Source organism: Cydia splendana, chromosome 25, assembly GCF_910591565.1.
Source record: "Cydia splendana chromosome 25, ilCydSple1.2, whole genome shotgun sequence".
Lineage (NCBI taxonomy): Eukaryota > Metazoa > Arthropoda > Insecta > Lepidoptera > Tortricidae > Cydia > Cydia splendana.
Window position 1 is genome coordinate 10,906,483 of NC_085984.1, and position 20,045 is coordinate 10,926,527.

The 20,045-nt window shown below is 36.8% G+C and overlaps 2 protein-coding genes and 1 non-coding gene across 5 annotated transcripts in view; 1 reads left to right on the top strand and 2 right to left on the bottom strand.

The window, feature by feature from the left end:
• The window catches only part of LOC134802931 (nucleolar GTP-binding protein 1), a 34,948-nt gene extending 19,523 nt beyond the window's left edge, over positions 1 to 15,425 (bottom strand). The window contains exons 1-8 of one of the 3 annotated variants that reach the window (XM_063775660.1): positions 15,279 to 15,425; positions 15,041 to 15,193; positions 13,325 to 13,446; positions 12,097 to 12,232; positions 11,559 to 11,660; positions 9,700 to 9,792; positions 9,114 to 9,263; positions 7,812 to 7,966 (exon numbers count right to left, since the gene is read on the bottom strand). In XM_063775660.1, the coding sequence (XP_063631730.1) occupies positions 7,812 to 7,966; positions 9,114 to 9,263; positions 9,700 to 9,792; positions 11,559 to 11,660; positions 12,097 to 12,232; positions 13,325 to 13,446; positions 15,041 to 15,193; positions 15,279 to 15,326 (959 nt within the window). In that variant the 5' untranslated portion in view covers positions 15,327 to 15,425. Of the gene's footprint in view, positions 1 to 7,811; positions 7,967 to 9,113; positions 9,264 to 9,699; positions 9,793 to 11,558; positions 11,661 to 12,096; positions 12,233 to 13,001; positions 13,089 to 13,109; positions 13,197 to 13,324; positions 13,447 to 15,040; positions 15,194 to 15,278 lie in introns of those variants that run through there. The other 2 variants (XM_063775658.1, XM_063775659.1) reach the window with 2 other exon arrangements.
• Positions 3,000 to 3,136, bottom strand: LOC134803019 (small nucleolar RNA SNORA16B/SNORA16A family). Its single transcript, XR_010145931.1, has one exon. It is a non-coding gene; the product is annotated as a small nucleolar RNA SNORA16B/SNORA16A family (small nucleolar RNA).
• Positions 15,426 to 15,876: 451 nt separating the features above from the next.
• LOC134802994 (presequence protease, mitochondrial) lies at positions 15,877 to 19,803 on the top strand. The gene is made up of 2 exons (XM_063775723.1): positions 15,877 to 16,028; positions 16,306 to 19,803. Exon 2 carries the CDS (start codon positions 16,340 to 16,342, stop codon positions 19,382 to 19,384), a length of 3,045 nt encoding a protein of 1,014 aa, XP_063631793.1. The 5' UTR covers positions 15,877 to 16,028; positions 16,306 to 16,339; the 3' UTR covers positions 19,385 to 19,803.
• Positions 19,804 to 20,045: the final 242 nt, after the last annotated feature.

The following is a 20,045-nucleotide window of genomic DNA, read 5'->3' on the forward strand; positions in this document are numbered from 1 at the left end:
TAAAAATAAATGCCCGAGGGATGCCGCTTTCCTAAGTAATAAAAAAAGCTAAAATATATATTACTGTGCCAAGGCGATACTGGCTGTCAAGCTTAATAGAGTAATTATTCTGGAAATATGGAACATACATGAGAACAACTGAGTTGTTTTAAAGGAACTTATAATATGCTTGTCAGATGCAGAAAGGAACAATACCCCTATCTGCATCTGACAAGCATATCTATTGACAAAATTCAAGGTATTCTGTAAGTAGGGCTCTTCCACTATAGTCAAAAAACATTTGCAGTGACTTTAAAAATACAAAGCAACATTTATAAAACTTTAATACAACTACCAATACCTGGGTCAAATAAAATATAATATGGCTTGTTTTCTTGTCACCTGAATTTTATTTGTGTTCAACCAGTCATACATTGAAATATATTTAACCCTAGCCATGTATTGGAAATAATGTTCCAGTACAGTACCTACTGATTAACCTACCTCAAGTCCCTATATACATAACATTTAAACCTAACATAGGTACCTAAATAGCCCTGAATTTGTCACAAGAAAAGGCCCTCGGTCTGAATTATTTTATTTTATTTGTTTTCCCTCCATACTGGCTTTTTAATTATTTATCTACACCCGAAGAAAATAAAATAGTTAATAACCAAGTTACCTGTATGACTGAAAATATAATAACTGATAGGTAGGTACCTCCTTAAATATAATTGTAAAATAAATAAGTTCTTTATCTACTCTCCGGGTAACCCTTTACCTCCATTGGTCACTAAACTGCTTAAGTACCTAAAAAGGATAGTAGTATGAAATGGAAAATAAAGTAGATAAGGTAACTAGCAATATATTTTCTTGTCAAAATTGAAATTCAGATAATATTTCTATTTCTAATTCTACTACTATTCTACTACTATTTCTAATTGTACTTTATTTTTTGTAACAAGTTTCTTCCGGTTAATTTAATTGTATAATTTGTTGATTTCTTGAATTCATTCACTTGTGTGTAATTTTTATCTTGTATTCCATATCATATGGTGTCAATCTAACCTGAAAAGAAAGCAACATGATATTATTATAAGTCATCATATTCCTCGCGTTTGTCCCGGCATTTTCCACGGCTCATGGGAGCCTGGGGTCCGCTTGGCAACTAATGCTTAGACCAAGCAGTTTTAAATTAAAGTACAAAAGTAACTCAAATGCCTGCTACTAACAGTTATGCATTATTTTGTCAACAATATAATTGGAATTTTTTCCCTAACTATCGTCTTTGCTTCATAGTTGTAGATAGCGTACCTAGTTAGCGCAAGTAATCACTTGTGCATGCTTGTGCTTAGGGCTCTGAAAGGACTGGAAGTAGGAAGCAGCTATAAGCATTAAATTAATAAGATAACTTACCGGGCAATGTCGCTCCTTGTTTGATTCCGACTTTAGCTAGGCCATTCAACAATCGTAGTCAGACATTTCACTTTAGAGTGTTTTTAATATATAACCATAAATATATTCAGGAATGGCTTATATTGTTGAATATTTAGATTTTAAATCTGCAAAGAAAGTGTAGTTCGCGCCTACAAAACTTTTCTCTTTGAGAATTTTGACAACTCAGTTTGGCATTTATGACTGGGTTGCTATATAAAATAAAAATTCTACCATAAAATTTTTGGTAGGAATGCGTTCATAATACGGCAATACGATTACCGATTAGTAATTTTAACGTCCTGTTATTTTATAGTTGGTGCAACGCATTTTATTTAGCAATCGTTAAGACCCCCACGTCAGCGTTAAAATTTAGCGAACCGTGCTTACGTTAGCAGGTGGTTTGGTGCAACCCGCCCTTATGAAGGTATCGCGGCTGCTCCCGTATCTTAGCTGTATACTTTTGGTTTGGTTTGTTTGTATGATTCTACTAGTTTAAAGTATTATTTTTGTTGATTCGTAGAAAAAGTATTGTATACAATAATGATATAATCAAGCTTTTCAATCTAGTACCTTACTTATACCAAAGACATATGTAACTTCGTATAAGACGAATAAAGTCTAAGGAAAAAACGTGCCTCGGAATTCAAGCAAAAGTCATTCTCGAATAGATGGCGCACACACCTTTAGCCTATCCTCGGCTAGATGGCGTGACGACACCGTTTCATATTTAACAATTTTAACACATAGATATCAGTGAATGAACATGGATCAAAATAATATAAAAATAATAAAATCATTTATCCATATATATACATTTTTTGATAACTTTATACGTTTTCATTTTGAGTTTTAGTCGTGTGTCGATAGATGGCAGTAAATTTACAGTGACTACAAAATTTACAATGACAGGACCCCTCTATACTATCTATTCTTTTTGCTTATACTATTGCCTCTGTTCATAGTCATGATCAAAAAAATTAAGGCGTACCGTCAGAGCAGACAAATGCGAGCGGGCGGGTAGCGTACTCGAATGCGCGCGATCACAGTCGCGGTACGGCCCACACTGCCGCCACCGTATTCCCCCGTATATTATGCTAATGTGTGCGTGGCAGTGCGTGCGTACACGGCGCCCGGCGCGCACGCACACATTCAAGCCGGCAGCGGCACATTTCTATGAAGATTCACTACTGTTCTTATACTGTGCAAGTACTGACCTCGCCCGACGTTGCTTAACTTCGGTCACAAATCACGTTTGTTGTATGGGAGCCCCACTTAAATCTTATTTTATTGTTTTTAGTATTTGTTGTTATAGCGGCATCAGAAATACATCATCTGTGAAAATTTCAACTGTCTAGCTATCACGGTTCGTGAGATACAGCCTGGTGACAGACGGACGGACGGACAGCGGAGTCTTAGTAATAGGGTCCGTTTTACCCTTTGGGTACGGACCCTAATAAGTGGGGCTCCCATACAACAAACTTGATATTTTTACCGTTTTTTGCGTAATGGTATGGAACCCTTCGTGCGCGATTCCGACTCGCACTTGGCCGGTTTTTTTAATGGCTGTTTATAAAACAGTATTCATTTGTATTTGACATGGGTAATGCACGATGTCATATTGGTGATGTGTCGTGCGACCATATGTCAAACTATACTGTAGGCCGCGCTTTGACTGACACCAAACATCTATATATTTGACTCAGCTTCGATCGGGCCAAAAACGTATTAAGGGGCCGGTATATGACGTTTTCGATTTAGACCTCACTTTGTAACCATAATTTGTTCAATAAATGTTTGATAATTGCATTAAATTACACGTAAATTTATTCACGAAGAAACCGTGTACCGACTCTTTATGCCATTATATTTTTAATTTGCTGTTATTCTCTACAAATCGACACTAAAAGTATCAAAAAATCAAAATATGGAGTTCCGTTTGAGACAGAAGCAAAACAATTTTGTCTTTGACAGTAATTGAATTATTGTATGATTTTGGAAGCTAGATAATTCAGCTACCAATTTATTATCGATTTATATTTTTACTCACAAAGACAACACAGAAATTCAATCTCAAATGTAAACTTTCGAACAATTTCCATACATTGACGACATCACTCAAAATTCTTCTTCAAGTCAGATGCCCGTTGGGGCTACACCGGAGCACACGTGTACTTCTTCAAATGAAAATGACAGCTCGATTTTCTTGCTTTTGACAATTATATTGACATTAAATCATATACGCACACGAGAAAGCATACCAGTAGATAAAATGTATTTCAAAAAATAGGGTACATAAATATCAGCTCGCGTCTCATTTAAATTTCATTTGCTGTTATTTACGGGTCATTATTGTTGAAAACCGCAGTAAACTATCTTAAAATAATACGATTACAGTCGAATTTAAGTATTATCTTCCTTCAAAACTCGCTTAAAATGAAAAAAGTTTAAAGACTCATCTTTACTGATTGGGATCAATTTTTATTATGCTGGTATCATTTTGCGTCATTTTAAAAACGTATTTGACTTCTGTATGTCAATGAATTTTGATGACAACTGTAATCTTGTATTATATTATAGAACTTTTATATTAAAATATTGCCTATTAACAGGAAGAGTTATGTAATTCGTATAAGTAATACCTGAAAGTCTTGTAACTAGATCTGTAATACCATGGATTGCGACGAATAAATTATTATGATTATGCCGTTCGTTCCGTCTATATGTATAATGCGTGTACGTGCTGTTCTCTGAAAATCTTCAAGAAAAAATAAAGGCTAGACCAGCACTAAGTACTAGCAAGTTTTTGCGGCTTTGGAGACCGAGATGAAGCTTACAGGCCAATAGCGTTGTTGCCTGGTTATTGTTATGTATACCTATGTATCGAATGTTTTATAAATTTACTATAAAAAGCAATGTTTTATTTCGATTAGGTCTACATTTTGTGCATATTGCATATCTGAAGTATTTTCGTACTAAACTTGAAACTTCCGTTGAAACTAAATAAAATAATTATTCCAAATGTACAGTCACCTGCAATTTATGTTACACAACGAAGGCCGCAAAAATATCTGACACGATCTTATTTGTAGAACCATAAGAGCATGTCACATATTTTTGCGACCTTCGAAGAGTAGGTACCGTCATTACTCATTATCATCAACTTTGCCCGCTTTTTTTTTAAACACGAATTTCTCAAAAAAAATCACATCATATGACTTTTTTTTGCTCAGCACGTCCATTGTGATCAAACGCATCAGTTTATGTGAAGAAAACATTTTTTTATCGTGTTTTTACCCATTTTTTTGCGTTTTAGAGGGCGGGCAAATAAAAAAATATCCGGGGTTTTCGCCAACATTGCCCAAGTCAATTTGGTATTCAAATACAGCTCGTATATATGATGATGATGTCTAAGGATCACTTAAAGGTTTTGGGCAATCCTACCATTCCCTGTTAATAACTTAGCGATAAGTGTAAAAACTTTTAAATAAATTTGCTGGGCAATGTTGCCTACCCGTTTTTGCCCATTTCCAAATAAGGCTCGCCTAAGCATTTTACAAAGGCTAGGGTTGTCACTTTTGAGAAAATCTGTTACAATAGTTTAATGACCAAAAATATGATTTTTGTTGTGTTTTCATTCGTTAACGGGATAAAACATCTAAATAAAGGATAATAAGACAAATTAAATACAGTATATATTTATAAACTTATTTTAGTGTACAAACATAACCTTCTTTTACTTGCGAAGTTGGGTAAATTAGATGAAAGTGACAACCCTAATCCGTTTTTGGTGGTGGGCAATGTTGGTATGGATGCCAAATTACCGGATTACTTTGCCCACCGCTAAAACTTTTGTGTATTTAGGCCTTATTAGTTTAAATCTCAATAGACATAATCTATGCTTCATGTGTTATAACTGAAACCCGGAAATATTTGTCAAAGGGTTCTCAATTTTTTCTACTTGCATTCATTATTTATCAATTTTTTGCCCGCCGAAATATACCCTATATTATACAACTCGCTCAAACTCAAAATTCCCAAGTCAAGTTATGCACAAGTTTGGCATATACTTTGTCAGAAATATAACCAATTTTCTACTAAAAACAGCAGGGTGGCCATAACTATTATCAATTTTTCTACATTAACGAATTTCTTTAAAATTGTCGTTTTGGGCAAAGTTTCCCTGGAGGCAAAGTTGGCGCTAATGACGTAACATATTATTGCAGGTGACTGTACATAAATGTTTCGGTGATTTTGAGATTATTTTCCAGGTTAGTTTACTAACAATCAAGTTATGCAGATACCGATTTCGTGAACGTATAAGTAGTAAGGTACCGCTATTGTTTAGCGATACCGATTATTTTTGAAGGTAAAACTATACCGGTTGAAATATAAAGATATTAAAATTACAGCAGGGACAATCATTTTTTATAGGTGTACCTAAACCATCATTGGCCGAGCGTTAGCAAAGGTCTCAGTTTCAGCTTGGGCAAAAATGCTTTTGTATGTTCTCCTTTGCAGATCACATTTCTCAACTGATTCTCGTGAAAATTTGTAAGCAGGTTCGATAGAACTATTCTGTTTCGCTTTATCCGCCAAAATGGAATTGCCACCCTGCTGAAACTTTATTTATTTAAATTCATATTGAATGGATTTTGCACCTTATGAAAAACCGTATAGAGTAGTAAATAACATTTTACATCTGACTTAATGACATCTTGTTTTATTCGCTTTAATTGTACAAAACGCGTATCTCGACAAAGCAATAGTAGGTAGTAAAACAGTCAACAATCAAATGAATTAAATAGGTACGTCACGTGTGACATGAACAGAGAAGGAAAGCAAGATTAAATGCATTGTTTCTCTTTCATCTTTAAATGGAATGCTTTTACCCTAAAAGGAGGCTAGTGGTCAATACTAAACTAAAAGTCCAATCTTAAAAAAACATGATGGGTCACTGACCTGTCCCAGTAAAGTGAGGTAGTGTGCGTGAATTGCGCTTGTGTGTGAAATGGGGTAAATTGACAGAATCTGATATTTTACCCACCGCTACCGTCGCCTTAAACATTGACATATACAGGGTTGCCAAAAAATAAGTGCATTCCCGTTGCCAGGGAGGTTTTGGGATTATACTGAGCAACTTTTACTATGGGACCAACCCCGAAATCGCGAAAAAAATATTAGGCAATTTCATACATTTTAGCTGGTCCATTTTCTATGGGAGGGTAAATTTGATCCTTTTTTTGGAAATTATTCAAAATGATGGAGCCGCGGGAGTTCGCGAACAACTATAACTAGGAACTATAGTAGTAGTAGTAGTAGTAAACTCTTTATTGTACAAAAAGACATATCAAAAATAACATACAATTAGTAAGAAGTACAAAGGCGAACTCATGGTCTAATAAAACATGGTCTTCCATTCCCAGAGTGACACGCGATTACGTCACAATAACATTGCCACTTTATTTCAACATAACATGTTACATGGGTACATTATACCTATGGTTAATAAGTTAAAATATTTATTTATAATTTTATAATTTTCATTTATATGTATTTTAGCTTAAATTTTACAATAACACGTCATTTTTAATTACTCGTTAGCAATATCTTCCGATTCACGAAAGAAATTTCAGACTTTCGGGTAATTCTCTTTATACTACTGGCAACACAGGATAGCGCTGTGGACATTTGACAATTCGGATCTAGATAACTTCATGCCCTGACCGTCATCCTTGTCGAACGCGTGTTAATTGTTATTTCCTTCTCGCTCAGTGTCAGCAGTCGCAGTGTTTTCCAAACTTTTCACGTCGTAAGCTTGGTAATTAATGTGTAACTGTGAATTAGTTTTTTAAACGTTTGTCTTGTATAGATAAATAAAGTTTAATTTAATACATTAGATTTGTTTTATTCTACTATGTTTCTACATGAATAACTTAAAATTAATGCCGTTAAAATAATTTTCACCGTTGGTTAAAATTCTCCCACATTTCAAAGTTTGAGAACCTGTAAACAGCATGATGACGTAGGCGCGTGTCAGTTAGGTCATACGCGAATCTCGGAATGGAGTACCAGGCGGAGTATATTATTATACCATGGGCGAACTTAGTGTGTCTTAGTGTGTCTGTATAGTCTGTGTCTTTACGTATTTAAATGAAAGTAAACAAACAATTTTGAAATTTTCGGGTAGCTATAACATGTATTGGTTAACCAACCAAATGCAAAACCGCCTGAATCAGTCACTGAACAACCAGACTTTAACCTACATTATTTGATCATGTAATGTTTTCATCTACCCTCAAATGGCTTAAGGAGCCATTTAAGGGTTTACTTTTATTTAAATACCTAAAGATACAGAGTATAAGGTAGGATAGGATAGGTGAAGTAGATATACTCACTTAACTGGATTCTTGGCACAGCGGGCCTCCAGCTCTTCGATGAGCTGTCTCTTGGCCGGTGCGAGCTCTTCAGGCTGGATCACGTCCATCTTGTTGAGCACCACGATCAGGGGCTTGTTGCTGAACAGCGGCTTTATGCTCTCGAAGAGAGATATCTGGGGAAATAAATAGTTTTTTATTTTATTTTATAATGATAGTATTATGGGGCCATTTGTACACAAATCGACCTAGTAAACTATACACATAAGTAATTATAACATCATAATTGTAAACACAAACAAAATATGTATATCTAAAATTGAACAATTAACAATTCCACGCTTATTATCTGAAGTCGAAACTCGGGATTTGCCAGTGTTTTAGTTTTGTAGTAATAAGTATAAAAGGTTGAAAAATGTGACCAGACTAAATATGAATTTATTGTAAAAAAATCCTTTATAGAATATTATTAATTAAATCATTATTCAGTCTCATATTTTTTTTAAATTAATTCAAGCTCTTAGTTAGAGGGAGCTATTTAACTGATTGAATGATCTTTGAACCTGTTGTTGTCATTAAGAATTTTTATGGCAGTTAAAAATCAACTCACACATTCTTCTAGCTCTGTTTAACAATAAAATGTATTTGATATGGGTAATGCACGATCGCATATTGATTAAGCGTCGTGCGACCAAATACCAAAAGTTATTGTCGGCCTCGCTTTGACTGACGACAGGCATTAAGCCGAACTCAGCTTCGATCGGGCCTAGATATGTTGAAAGATAAAAAAAAAAACCGGCCAAGTACGAGTCGGACTCGCGCACGAAGGGTTTCGTAGCATTACGAAAAAACGGCAAAAAAACACATTTGTTGTATGGGAGCCTCAGTTAAATAAAAGTAAACAGAATCTACCATCAAATGGCTCCTTAAGCCAGTTGAGGGTAGATGAAAACATTACATGATCAAATAATGTAGGTTAAAATCAGGTTACTCATTGACAGATCCAGGCCGTTTCGTATTTGGTTGGTTAACCAATAAATGTTACAACTACCCGAAAATGTACAAATTGTTTGTTTACTTTTATTTAAATACCTAAAGATACAGAGATGTCGCTAGGGTCCCCTTCACCTATATGGTGGAAAGATTTGCTAGCTATGGATGAGGTCTTGGTGGCTCAGGTGGCAGAGCGCTGGAGTATCGATCCAGAGGCCGTGAGTTCAAGTCTAACCCAAGACAGTAATTTTTCCACTTTTAAATTTATTCTAAGTCTAAAGATACATACTATAAATGGTGAAGATGGAACTGATGGTAATGTGGTCTCACCTGTTCCTCGATGCTGTGTCCGCACTGCTCCGAGGGGTCGATGAAATACAAGATGGCGGCGCGGAGGTGGGCTAATGCCGTCACCGCCTGCATTTCTATCACGTTGCGCTCTTCTAGCGGGTGGTCCAGGATTCCGGGGGTGTCGATCACCTAAAACATAATTAGTATTGAAAACATTGTTTGATGTTGTACAGTCACCTGCATAATATGTTACACAACGAAGGCCGCAAAAATATCTGACTCGATCTTATGTCTAGAGCCATAAAAGCGCGACAAATAATACATTAGGACTTAAAACTTGATGTGGAACAAAGAGCATTCCATGAAATTGTCTACCGTTTGTCCCGTACAAACGCGAATTTTCTGAAGATTTGCAGGTATAATAGTTTCCTTTTCTATGACAAATGGTCAAAAATATGCACAGAAAAATAATCGCCTGCTTTAAATGCCGAAAAAAAGTCGCAACACAGGAAATAAAATGCGTTTGTACGTGATAGCCCGTGGAATGCTCCATTGTGTACCCCCGTGGAACTTATAACACCACTCTTTTTGCGTCGCGGGTTAATAATATCAGAGTTGAACGGACCTGCCACCTCAGGTACTTGTAGTCGGTGTGCCCCACATACAGGCTCTTGGTTGTGAACGCGTACGGCTGCACTTCTACATCGGCTCGAGTTATCTGAAACAATTATTCAATTAGGACGTGAAATGAAGAGGATAGACGCGGCACGCGCAAAGGTTAACGTAGATGGCGCTGTATTAACATGTTTTAGATATGCTTAACCTTTTGAACGCCAAACGGCGCATCCATTTGCCGTGCGACTGACGCCACGGGGGTAAAATTCAGTTTTGTGAATAAATAATGCCAACCTAAAAGTGGGGTGGTTTTCAGTAGTTTTTCATCAAAAAACGATCGACGTCAAAAGCCGTCTTTGGCGTCGTTGTCACGATTTTGCGTTGACGTCAATTGCCGTCTGTGGCGTTCAAAAGGTTAATCCAAAGACAAGACAATTAACAAGAAACTACAGACTTTTGTTTGGTGAGTTTTTTAACCTTAACACATTTAACCTTTTCACCGCTAAAGACGTCAACAGACGCACGCGGACGTTCGTGCATTTCCGACAAGGTTCACGATGACGCGCCGCATGATAGGTGTGGCGCTCAAAGGGTTTAGAACAAATTATATTTAAAAACTTTAACCCTTTACCGGGCTGACATTTCAAAAGTGACAATCGAATGTCAGTCTTACTCATAGAAAATAGAAGACATGTTTGAGGTGCCGCATGTGGAAAATATATATCCCTTAGCCTGGTAAACTCGGTGGTCTGATGCCATACGCGACGCTACGGGCGTCAACATCCAGGGGTCAATACAGCTGGCCCAAGACAGGGGGGTTTGGAGAGCGGTGGTGAAGAACTGCACTCCTGATGGTCACGACCCTCAGCCTTGAGGAACCGACTAAGAAGAGTAGCCTGGTAAAGGGTTAATGTACAGTGCATGGATAGATGTCGACCGTAATGCCTTAATATTACGGTTGAAACATCCCCATGCCCTTTTGAACGCCAGTGTACCTACATAAAAGACGTAGGTACTATAGGCGGACTTAATGCCCTAAACATTCTCTATCAGTCAACCATAGGACGAAACAGATATCCTATATTTCTCAATCAGAAATAAACATAACAAGTGTATTCATCCTTACGTGTCTTATCATGTAAACAAACGTGACGTCAAAGTGTCATTCCAACAATACGATCCATAGACAATATAGACATCGTAATGTCAGGTGTTTTTGAGGTGATCCGTTTGTTACTGCGATTATTGATGAAAATCTTATTAGAAATTATATTTTTCAGTGGTTATTTGGTGGGGTTCAATACTGTGTAAATTTCTTTAAGTATACAACAAAATTTTAAGTGATGATTATTGTGTAATTCCAGAGAAAAGTGTGATAATGTCTTCGAGAAGCGTTTGTTTACATGATAGGACAAGTACGGATGAATACACTTTAATATGAATGAATGAATATTTTTATTACGTGTAACATATGGACACATTTTTTATTAGTAGAGCTTACAAACTAAGGGGTTAGGAGGTACAGAAAAAGTTAAAACAAAACAACACTGATGGGGGAATGCAACCCCTCACAGTGCAACAAGTAGGGACAGTCAACCCTGTCCGCTATCATGCGAAGGATGCTGTTGGGACTGCCGCGCACGCGCACGCGCACGCGCACGCGCACACGGCGCACCAGGCGTGCCATGCTGCGCGCGCACGCCTGCTAGTATAGGAACAATCCACGCGCGCCGCCGCGAACATCCCTGATGCGCTACAGAAACGAGGCAGCCCCATCAACACACGGAGCGCATTATTATACTGGACCCTAAGGGCCCCATATGCCCGTTGCGTATACGCCGCCCGCAGATTAATAATATATTTGGTCACCTTGTTGATGAAGCTGGACTTGCCGACGTTGGGGAAGCCGCAGATGATGATTGTCCGCGTGTACGGGTCGATGGACGGCAGACGGGCTAAATGCTGTCTGACCTGCGGACAGACAATTTAAATAAATAAATACTCATTTACGAAACTCATATTTTTTATAACACTTCAAACTGTCGCGTTTTGTACACATTTTAATAAGGACGTCAGTCTTTCCGTGACCACAGCTTGTGCAACTCAGCTAAAACGTCGAAATGTAAGGTAAAAACAATGAAATTATATCGCGGTAGACCCGTTCGTGTAATTAAATATTTATTTTATAAAAAAATAATGCGAATTTTTATAACAACTCATTTGCGTTTCAAGCTGTTTAGCTGTGGAATGTCCTACCATAGGAAGCGAAAGCGTTGCCTGCCACCGGCGTTCAGAACAGACTTAGTCAGGTATATAAGTCTATTATCTCTTCATTATTATAGCCATGCCTTAAAGCATTCTCTACCAGTCAACCAGCGAGTCAAACAGATGATTCCATGGTACTAACCTGTTCTAAATAAGCCAGGTTGGCCTGCTGTCTCTTCATGATGGTCGCCATGCGTCCGAGCGCAGCGCGTTTAAGTTGCTTGCAACGGTACAGTGAGTCACCATACTTGAGCAGGCGCACATAGTCTTTCGCTACACTGGAATTTCAAACAATCAACCGATCAAAAGGCAGTTGAGATGGAAATATTTTAGAGCTGCTATGGTATTATGCCCCTGCAAGATGGTTGGATTCCATTACACAAGCATGTGGTTCCATGTGGCAGCCCACATAGGCCTTGATTGCGTTAAATGGATGGACTATGTCCATGTTGGTCAAAATCCTTAGTCATGAGGGAACACCCTTTGAACGCCACGCCTAGAAGCCTATCGTGCATGACGCGTCATTGTAAACCTTATAGAAATTCACGAAAATTGATATTGGTCTGTACCTTAATTTGTCAATCGCTTAGATATATCAAAGAGAATAGATAGTATAGAGGGGTCCTGTCATAGTAAATTTTGTAGTCACAGTAAATTTACTGCCATCTATCGGCACACGACTAAAACTCAAAATGAAAACGTATAAAACTATCGAAAAAATTTATATATAATAATATACATATATGGATAAATGATTTTATTCTTTTTATATCATTTTGACCCATGGTCATTCACTGATACCTATGTGTTAAAATTGCTAAATATAAAACGGTGTCGTCACGCCATCTAGCCGACCATAGGCCAAATCATCTATCCGAGAATGACTTTTTCTTGATTTCCGAGGCACGTTTTTTTCTTAGACTTTATTCATCTTATACGGAGTTACATATGTCTTTGGATATATTTACTTTTAGAGTAAGCGAAAGACTTAAAAATGCTAATAAATAGTAACCCTCCGGCAATTGATAGAAAATACTGTAAACTCACTTGTCAATGAGATGGCGAGCTGTGCTGAGCTGGCCCAGACCCAGTTTGTAGTGGTCCTTGTCGTACAGCACATTCATCAGGTCAGCGTAGTAAATACTGTAAACTCACTTGTCAATGAGATGGCGAGCTGTGTTGAGCTGGCCCAGACCCAGTTTGTAGTGGTCCTTGTCGTACAGCACATTCATCAGGTCAGCGTAGTAAATACTGTAACTCACTTGTCAATGAGATGGCGAGCTGTGTTGAGCTGGCCCAGACCCAGTTTGTAGTGGTCCTTGTCGTACAGCACATTCATCAGGTCAGCGTAGTAAATACTGTAAACTCACTTGTCAATGAGATGGCGAGCTGTGTTGAGCTGGCCCAGACCCAGTTTGTAGTGGTCCTTGTCGTACAGCACATTCATCAGGTCAGCGTAGAAAGGATGCACATCATCCAGCTTCGGAAATTCCTGCAGAACAAAATAAACCAGTTGTCAAGTGATAAGAGTCCTATTTTATGGAATATATGTGAATGGATAAGTGCTTTACAATGAGTAACTTACTTGATTGCCGAAACTACAGCTATTACAAACAATAATCTCCCTATATGGTCATTGCACTAGTTTCCGTCCATGCTCTAGTTTTCGTCCACTTGGCAGATTACCAAATAATTATATTTCATTTGCGAAATATCATTTTTATGTAGATAGATGTATTGTTTAGACATTAAGGATTGCAATAAGTCCAAATTTGTGAAGCAATGTAGGTTTATATTCGAATTTCGTCAAGTGGACGAAAACTGGAACTGGACGAAAACTAGCGCAATGACCCTATTATAAATATGAAAGTAACTTTGTCTGCATGTCTGTTGTGTCTTTGGGGCTATTCATAAATTACATCATCTCAAATTAGGGGGGGGGGGGGGTCATTCGAAGCATGATTTTTGGATGATATTAGGGGGGGGGGGGGGGGTGTCAAAAATCGATGACGTAATTTATGGACAGCCCCTTTATGCTTAAACCACTGAATTAATTTAAATGAAATTTGGTCCAGAGACAAACTTTAAGGCATGGGGAAGTGTATATATTATGATACTTTTTATCAATCATCACCATTCCATGCAGACAAGTCACTGGCAAAAGCTGGTTTTTTTTATGTATGATACTATGATGCTTGCAGTCTTGTAGGTATGTATTTTTGGGCCTTACACAGTAACAAAGTATAAGTGTAAGTATATTTAGTTATTAGCATATTCAAACAATTATATTTAGATACTGAGTAGGTGTTTATTTTTATTTTTTTGTTGTATTTAAGTTATTGCTATTTAATCTAAAACAAATAAAAGATAAATAGCAAAATATTTAAATATTGCTAAATAATGTACAGACAAATTTCAAGTTCACCAAACTAAGATAATAGCCTCCTTATCTTTATTTATCAGTCGCAAAAAATGTATAAATATAAGAAGGGAACATTGTGCAACATGTCAATGGTAAACTTTGTACAAGCTCAAATCAATAAGTTATAACTGTATAATAACTTTTTACAAGTGTTTACTTAACTTGCATTGTATGTATGGGGCTGTCCATAAATTACGTCATCGATTTTTGACGATTTTTGACCCGCCCCCCCTATCATCATCCAAAAATCATGCTTCAAATGACCCCATTTCCTCCTACTTCATGCTACCGTCATCCGATGTCCAGACCCCCCCCCCCCCCCCCTAATTTGAAATGACGTAATTTATGAATAGCCCCTATGTACCTATGTCATTATGTTTGTACAGGTCAAATCTTGCAAGTTAAATTTGATCCCATTCCTGGTTTCTGATGAAGCTGAAAATTTGCATATATGTGTGTAAGTCGGGTGACAATGCAATATTATGGTAGCCATAGGAGCTAAGTGATTAAACAATGCAACCTAATTGTGTTTGGGGTTTTTAGAATTGTCTCAATGAGTATTAGTTGTCTGTGGAAAAAAAGTACAGTCAGCGATAAAAGCTGTACCAATAATGAAATTTTTGCCAAAAACTTATTATATAACATATTGTTGACAGTCACAAACCTGAATAATACGGGACAGTCTGTCGTGGAAGTTCTGTTGCGTAAATTTCACTTTTCTCATATAAAACCCACGTATCCGGGATATTTTATAATGCTTGTGCACCACTGTAGGAGTCTTCCTTTGTGTTTTTGACAAAATTATATCTATGAAGTCCTGTAAAACACAGAAAATAACACATTTTGAGGTTACTTTTAACACACGTAAATATTATTTAAAAATGATATATTTGAATATTTACCTTAGCCGTAGGGACTACCGCAATCTTTTTAAAGTTGTACAAACTCATTTTGTGGTTGTAGTGTTGTTATTTTCTAGTAAATATTAAATGGACTCGGAAAGAGTCCATCACACGTACAACACGTGTTTAAAAAGAAAGAAATGTCAAAATATTGCGTCTCGATTATTGCTATTTAGTTGTCAGATTAAAAGTTACTAATTTTAGTAATGTTTATTAAATATTCTTGCTAAAAAAAATAATAAAAATGGATATAGTAATAAAACTTGTAAATGTCATCAATTTAATTAAAAAACTATCGATATAACACAAACTCATAGGTATACCCAATCTTTTATTTTATTTCATTTGTGCAGTATCTAAACGCAACTGGACTAGCGTGTTGCCATATCTATGCTTAAAATTCCCTAAAACTTCCAATAAGTACAAATTTACTTAAATTCTACTTTTGAATATATTTACAACGTTTTTTATCCGTCCAAATATTTGATTATATGAGTATAGTGCATAGAAACTTAAAGACATAAACTTTACTTGAAGATATTTGATGCTCAGTTTTTATGTAAATTTTGCTTCCAGGCAACTTCAAAAAGAGCTGTCATCGGAACTGCTCGTGCCGATAGGCCGTAAAAGGTTAAGAATTTAGACTTAATATTACCTAAAAATGTCGTAAATTTGATATTCCGTAAGGAAATTAACTAATTCGTCTCAGGAAACTACAGATAATACTTTCTATATCTTTATTACTTTCATGTAAGTATAACAATATTGCATCATTATTCATTTGTTTTCGCCGATATCAATATTTTTTTTCCAATTATTTTTTGATTATCTGAACCAAAACAGGCGTTTATATCTTATCTTTATCTTAAGTACGATTTTTCTTTACCACATATTACATTTCTGTAACGTATTTTGCATTAGCAGAGGATTTTACGTAAACTTCGTGTCTTCACAATTTCATAACATAGAATAACCATTTCGCGTTATCGAAATCACTAAAACCAGTCAGTGCTGTGTGTATTTGCAGGAGAAGTGAGCGCCGAAGCGTATAAAGCTCGAAAATGTACTCCAGACTCCACAATTGCGGTTGGAAAGGCATTCAAACCCGTCTGACGTCGTCAAAGAATTATAGCGCAAGTATATTGAAGAACAAAGAAAATTTCCATGGAAAAGTGTTGCCAGGAAAAGTTCTCCATGGATTTATGTGCAAAAATGTTGAATCTATTCCTGAATATAACATGACAGCATACTTGCTCACCCATGAGAAAACTAAAACGGAATATTTGCATTTAGAAAGAGATGACGCTAATAATGTGTTTTCAGTTGGGTTCCGAACTACACCTCTGGACTCTATGGGTACTCCACACATTTTAGAGCACACAGTTTTGTGTGGGTCAGAGAAGTATCCAGTTAGAGACCCATTTTTCAAAATGTTGAACAGATCCTTGGCTACATTTATGAATGCTTTAACCGGGCCAGATTATACATTTTATCCATTCTCATCACAGAATGAGGTTGACTATAGAAATCTCCAAAAAGTGTATTTAGATGCAGTATTCAAACCTAATTTACTAAGGTTAGATTTCTTGCAAGAAGGTTGGCGATTAGAGCACAGTAACTTGGAGGATAAAAGCTCTAGCTTAAACTTTAAAGGAGTTGTCTATAATGAGATGAAGGGAGCTTTCTCCGAGACTAATTCACTATTTGGTCAGAAGTTTATCAACACAATTCTTCCACAAGGTACATATGGATACGTATCCGGAGGAGACCCGCTGTGCATTCCAGAGTTAACTCATGAGCATTTAAAGAAATTCCACGCTACACATTACCACCCCAGCAATGCTAAAATATATTCCTATGGCAACTTTCCTCTAGAATCTAACTTGAAAATGCTGAGTGAGACATATTTGAACAACTATGAGTATTTAAATCCATCAAACACTTTAGTTCCGCCACAAGAAAGATGGAAACAGCCTAAACATGCTAACATAAGCTGCCGACTTGATCAATATGGGGGCCCTATTGAAAAACAAAACCAAATTGCTATAGGCTTTGCTATGTCAGATATTACCAACATATTTGATACATTCATGCTTACTGCCTTAGCTGAACTGATAATGATTGGACCAAACTCTGCTTTTTACAAAAGCCTCATTGAGAAGAATATTTCTGGAGGTTATAACGGTCTTACAGGTTATGATAACCAAATAAGAGACACCTTATTGGTAGTTGGATTGAGGGATGTTGAAACTTCAAACTTTGGAAAAATAGAAGACATTGTTAATAAGACCATTCAAGAAATACATGAGAAGGGTTTTGAAAAGGATCACATTGAGAGTGTACTTCATGGTTTTGAGTTGTCCATTAAGCACCAATCTCCTAAATTTGGACTCAATCTACTTTTCAATTTGATGCCCATGTGGAACCACAATGGGTCCGTCCTAGATGCCCTCAAAATGAATGACTTGCTTAAAAAACTTAAGCAAAACTTGACAAAGCCAAGTTATATACAAGACACTATTGAGAAATATTTCCTTCAAAACAACCATAAACTAGTAATGACCATGCAACCTGATCCTAAATTTGATGATGTGTTTAATGAAGCTGAAATTAAACTGTTAAAGACCAAAACATCAGCTCTCACAGATGAAGATAAGAAATCTATATTTGAAGATGGAATAGCTCTTTCAAGAGCTCAGAAGAAAGAGCAGAATTTAGATGTCCTGCCGTGTCTGAAACTAGAAGAAATTACAGTGACCAAAACTGCTCCATATATCAAACACACCATGTCTGGAACAGTACCTTTGCAGCTATTAGAGGCAAATACCAATGGAGTCACCTATTTCAAAGGTGTACTTGGAACTGAGAGCCTCAACAAGAAACAGTTGGAAATGCTGCCTTTCTTCAACTATATTCTGGACAAGTTTGACACAAAATCTTACAACTACAGAGAGTTTGATCAATACATCAGCAAGTCTACATCAGGATTGACTGTCAACTGTCATATTACAGAGCATATTGACCAACCAGACCAATATGAACAAGGAACACTCATATCTAGTCATTGTCTTGATGAAAATGTACCAAAAATGCTGGATATATGGAATGAAATTTTCGCCAAACCAAACTTCAAGAACAAAGAGAGACTTGGCATGCTCTTGACAAACTACTGTTCTTCTTTGACTAGTGGAATCATTGACAGTGGACATGTGTACGCAATGCAGATGGCAAAATCTCTGGTGTCGTCTGTAGATCAATGCAAGGAGCAACTTCAGGGCATACAACATGTTATTAACATGCAAGAAGTTCAGAAGAAATACAAAATTGGCGACGTAGGAAATCTAATGGATGACATCGCGTCAAAAGTGTTAAATGGGAACAATCTCAGGGCAGCTTTCCATTATTGCAACACAAACACAAATGTCATCCCAGCTGTTGAAAAATTCTGCACAGAACTGTGCAAAGACTCCAAAGAGCTAAATCGAATTAACTGGATCGATTCAGAGAAAATGCCAGGAACGCAACGCGGGATACAAGTCCTCATGAATATCCCAGTCAATTTCTGCTCAAAAGTCATCCCAACCGTAGGATACACTCACCCAGACTATCCGAAATTACGTGTGCTATCCAAATTCTTGACCTCAAAATACCTACATCCCATAGTCAGAGAACAAAACGGCGCATATGGCGGAGGCGCTGCTCTATCCTTAGACGGAATCTTCAGCTATTACTCCTATAGAGACCCTAACTCCCGGACTACGTTTGACGTTTTCGACGAAACAGCAGATTGGATGGCCAAAAATTATTCCCTAGTCGACGATCAGAATTTATTTGAATCCAAACTGTCCATTCTCCAGCAAATGGACCAACCCGTTGCTGAATACATGAAGGGAATTGACCTGTTCCTCTTTGGATTGTCGTATGACATTTGGAAGACGCAAAGGGAGCGGGTTTTGGCGGTCAACGCCGAGGATTTGATTGAGGTGTGTCAGAAATACTTGACCTCTGATAAATGGGCTGGAAAGTGCGTTATCGGTGAAGGTGCAGGACAACAGATAGATAAGCAAGGCGAAACTTGGGAGAAACTTAGTGGACCTCAGCAGTAAAATAGAAGAATTCTGATTTTGAGATTTTGATATGTATTTGTGATAACGCATTTCAAATTCATGTCGATATCTGAGAAGTATATTATATGAGACTTGAAGTGTCTTAGTTGAGAATGTGTGAAATAGGAGTAGAAAAGATATGAAACGTCTGCTAAGCAGAGTTTAATGCTTCCATGTATTATGCTTATTGGATTTGAGATTATCTTTATTGAATAATTAAGAACTGGTTTCTATCTATCATCATCAGGAAGTAAAAAGATACGTATTTTATTTAAAAGTGTATGTGCTGGTTCAATTTATTAATTGTTGTTCTATAAAATATTTTTCTCTCTAAAATACATATTGTAGTTGTTATTTATTAAATTATTACAGAGTATTTGTGGAGTTAAATACTGTTGTAAATAAATGTATTCTTCTGATTAACTGTTTTAGTTTCTTCTTCTTTTTAACATTACAGATCTGCAAGTTGCGGGAAGTTTCCAAAACGATAGAAAAGTTCTAGGAAATTTTCACAGGAAACAAGGGAAACTTTCATTATAGATATATCAATATTTCGATTCCTATGCAATAATATGAGAAATTTTTCCACGTTGGATTTTGCAATTTTGGAAACTATTCGACGGCTTATTATCAGAGGGCCTACCGCGAACCACGTTCGAGG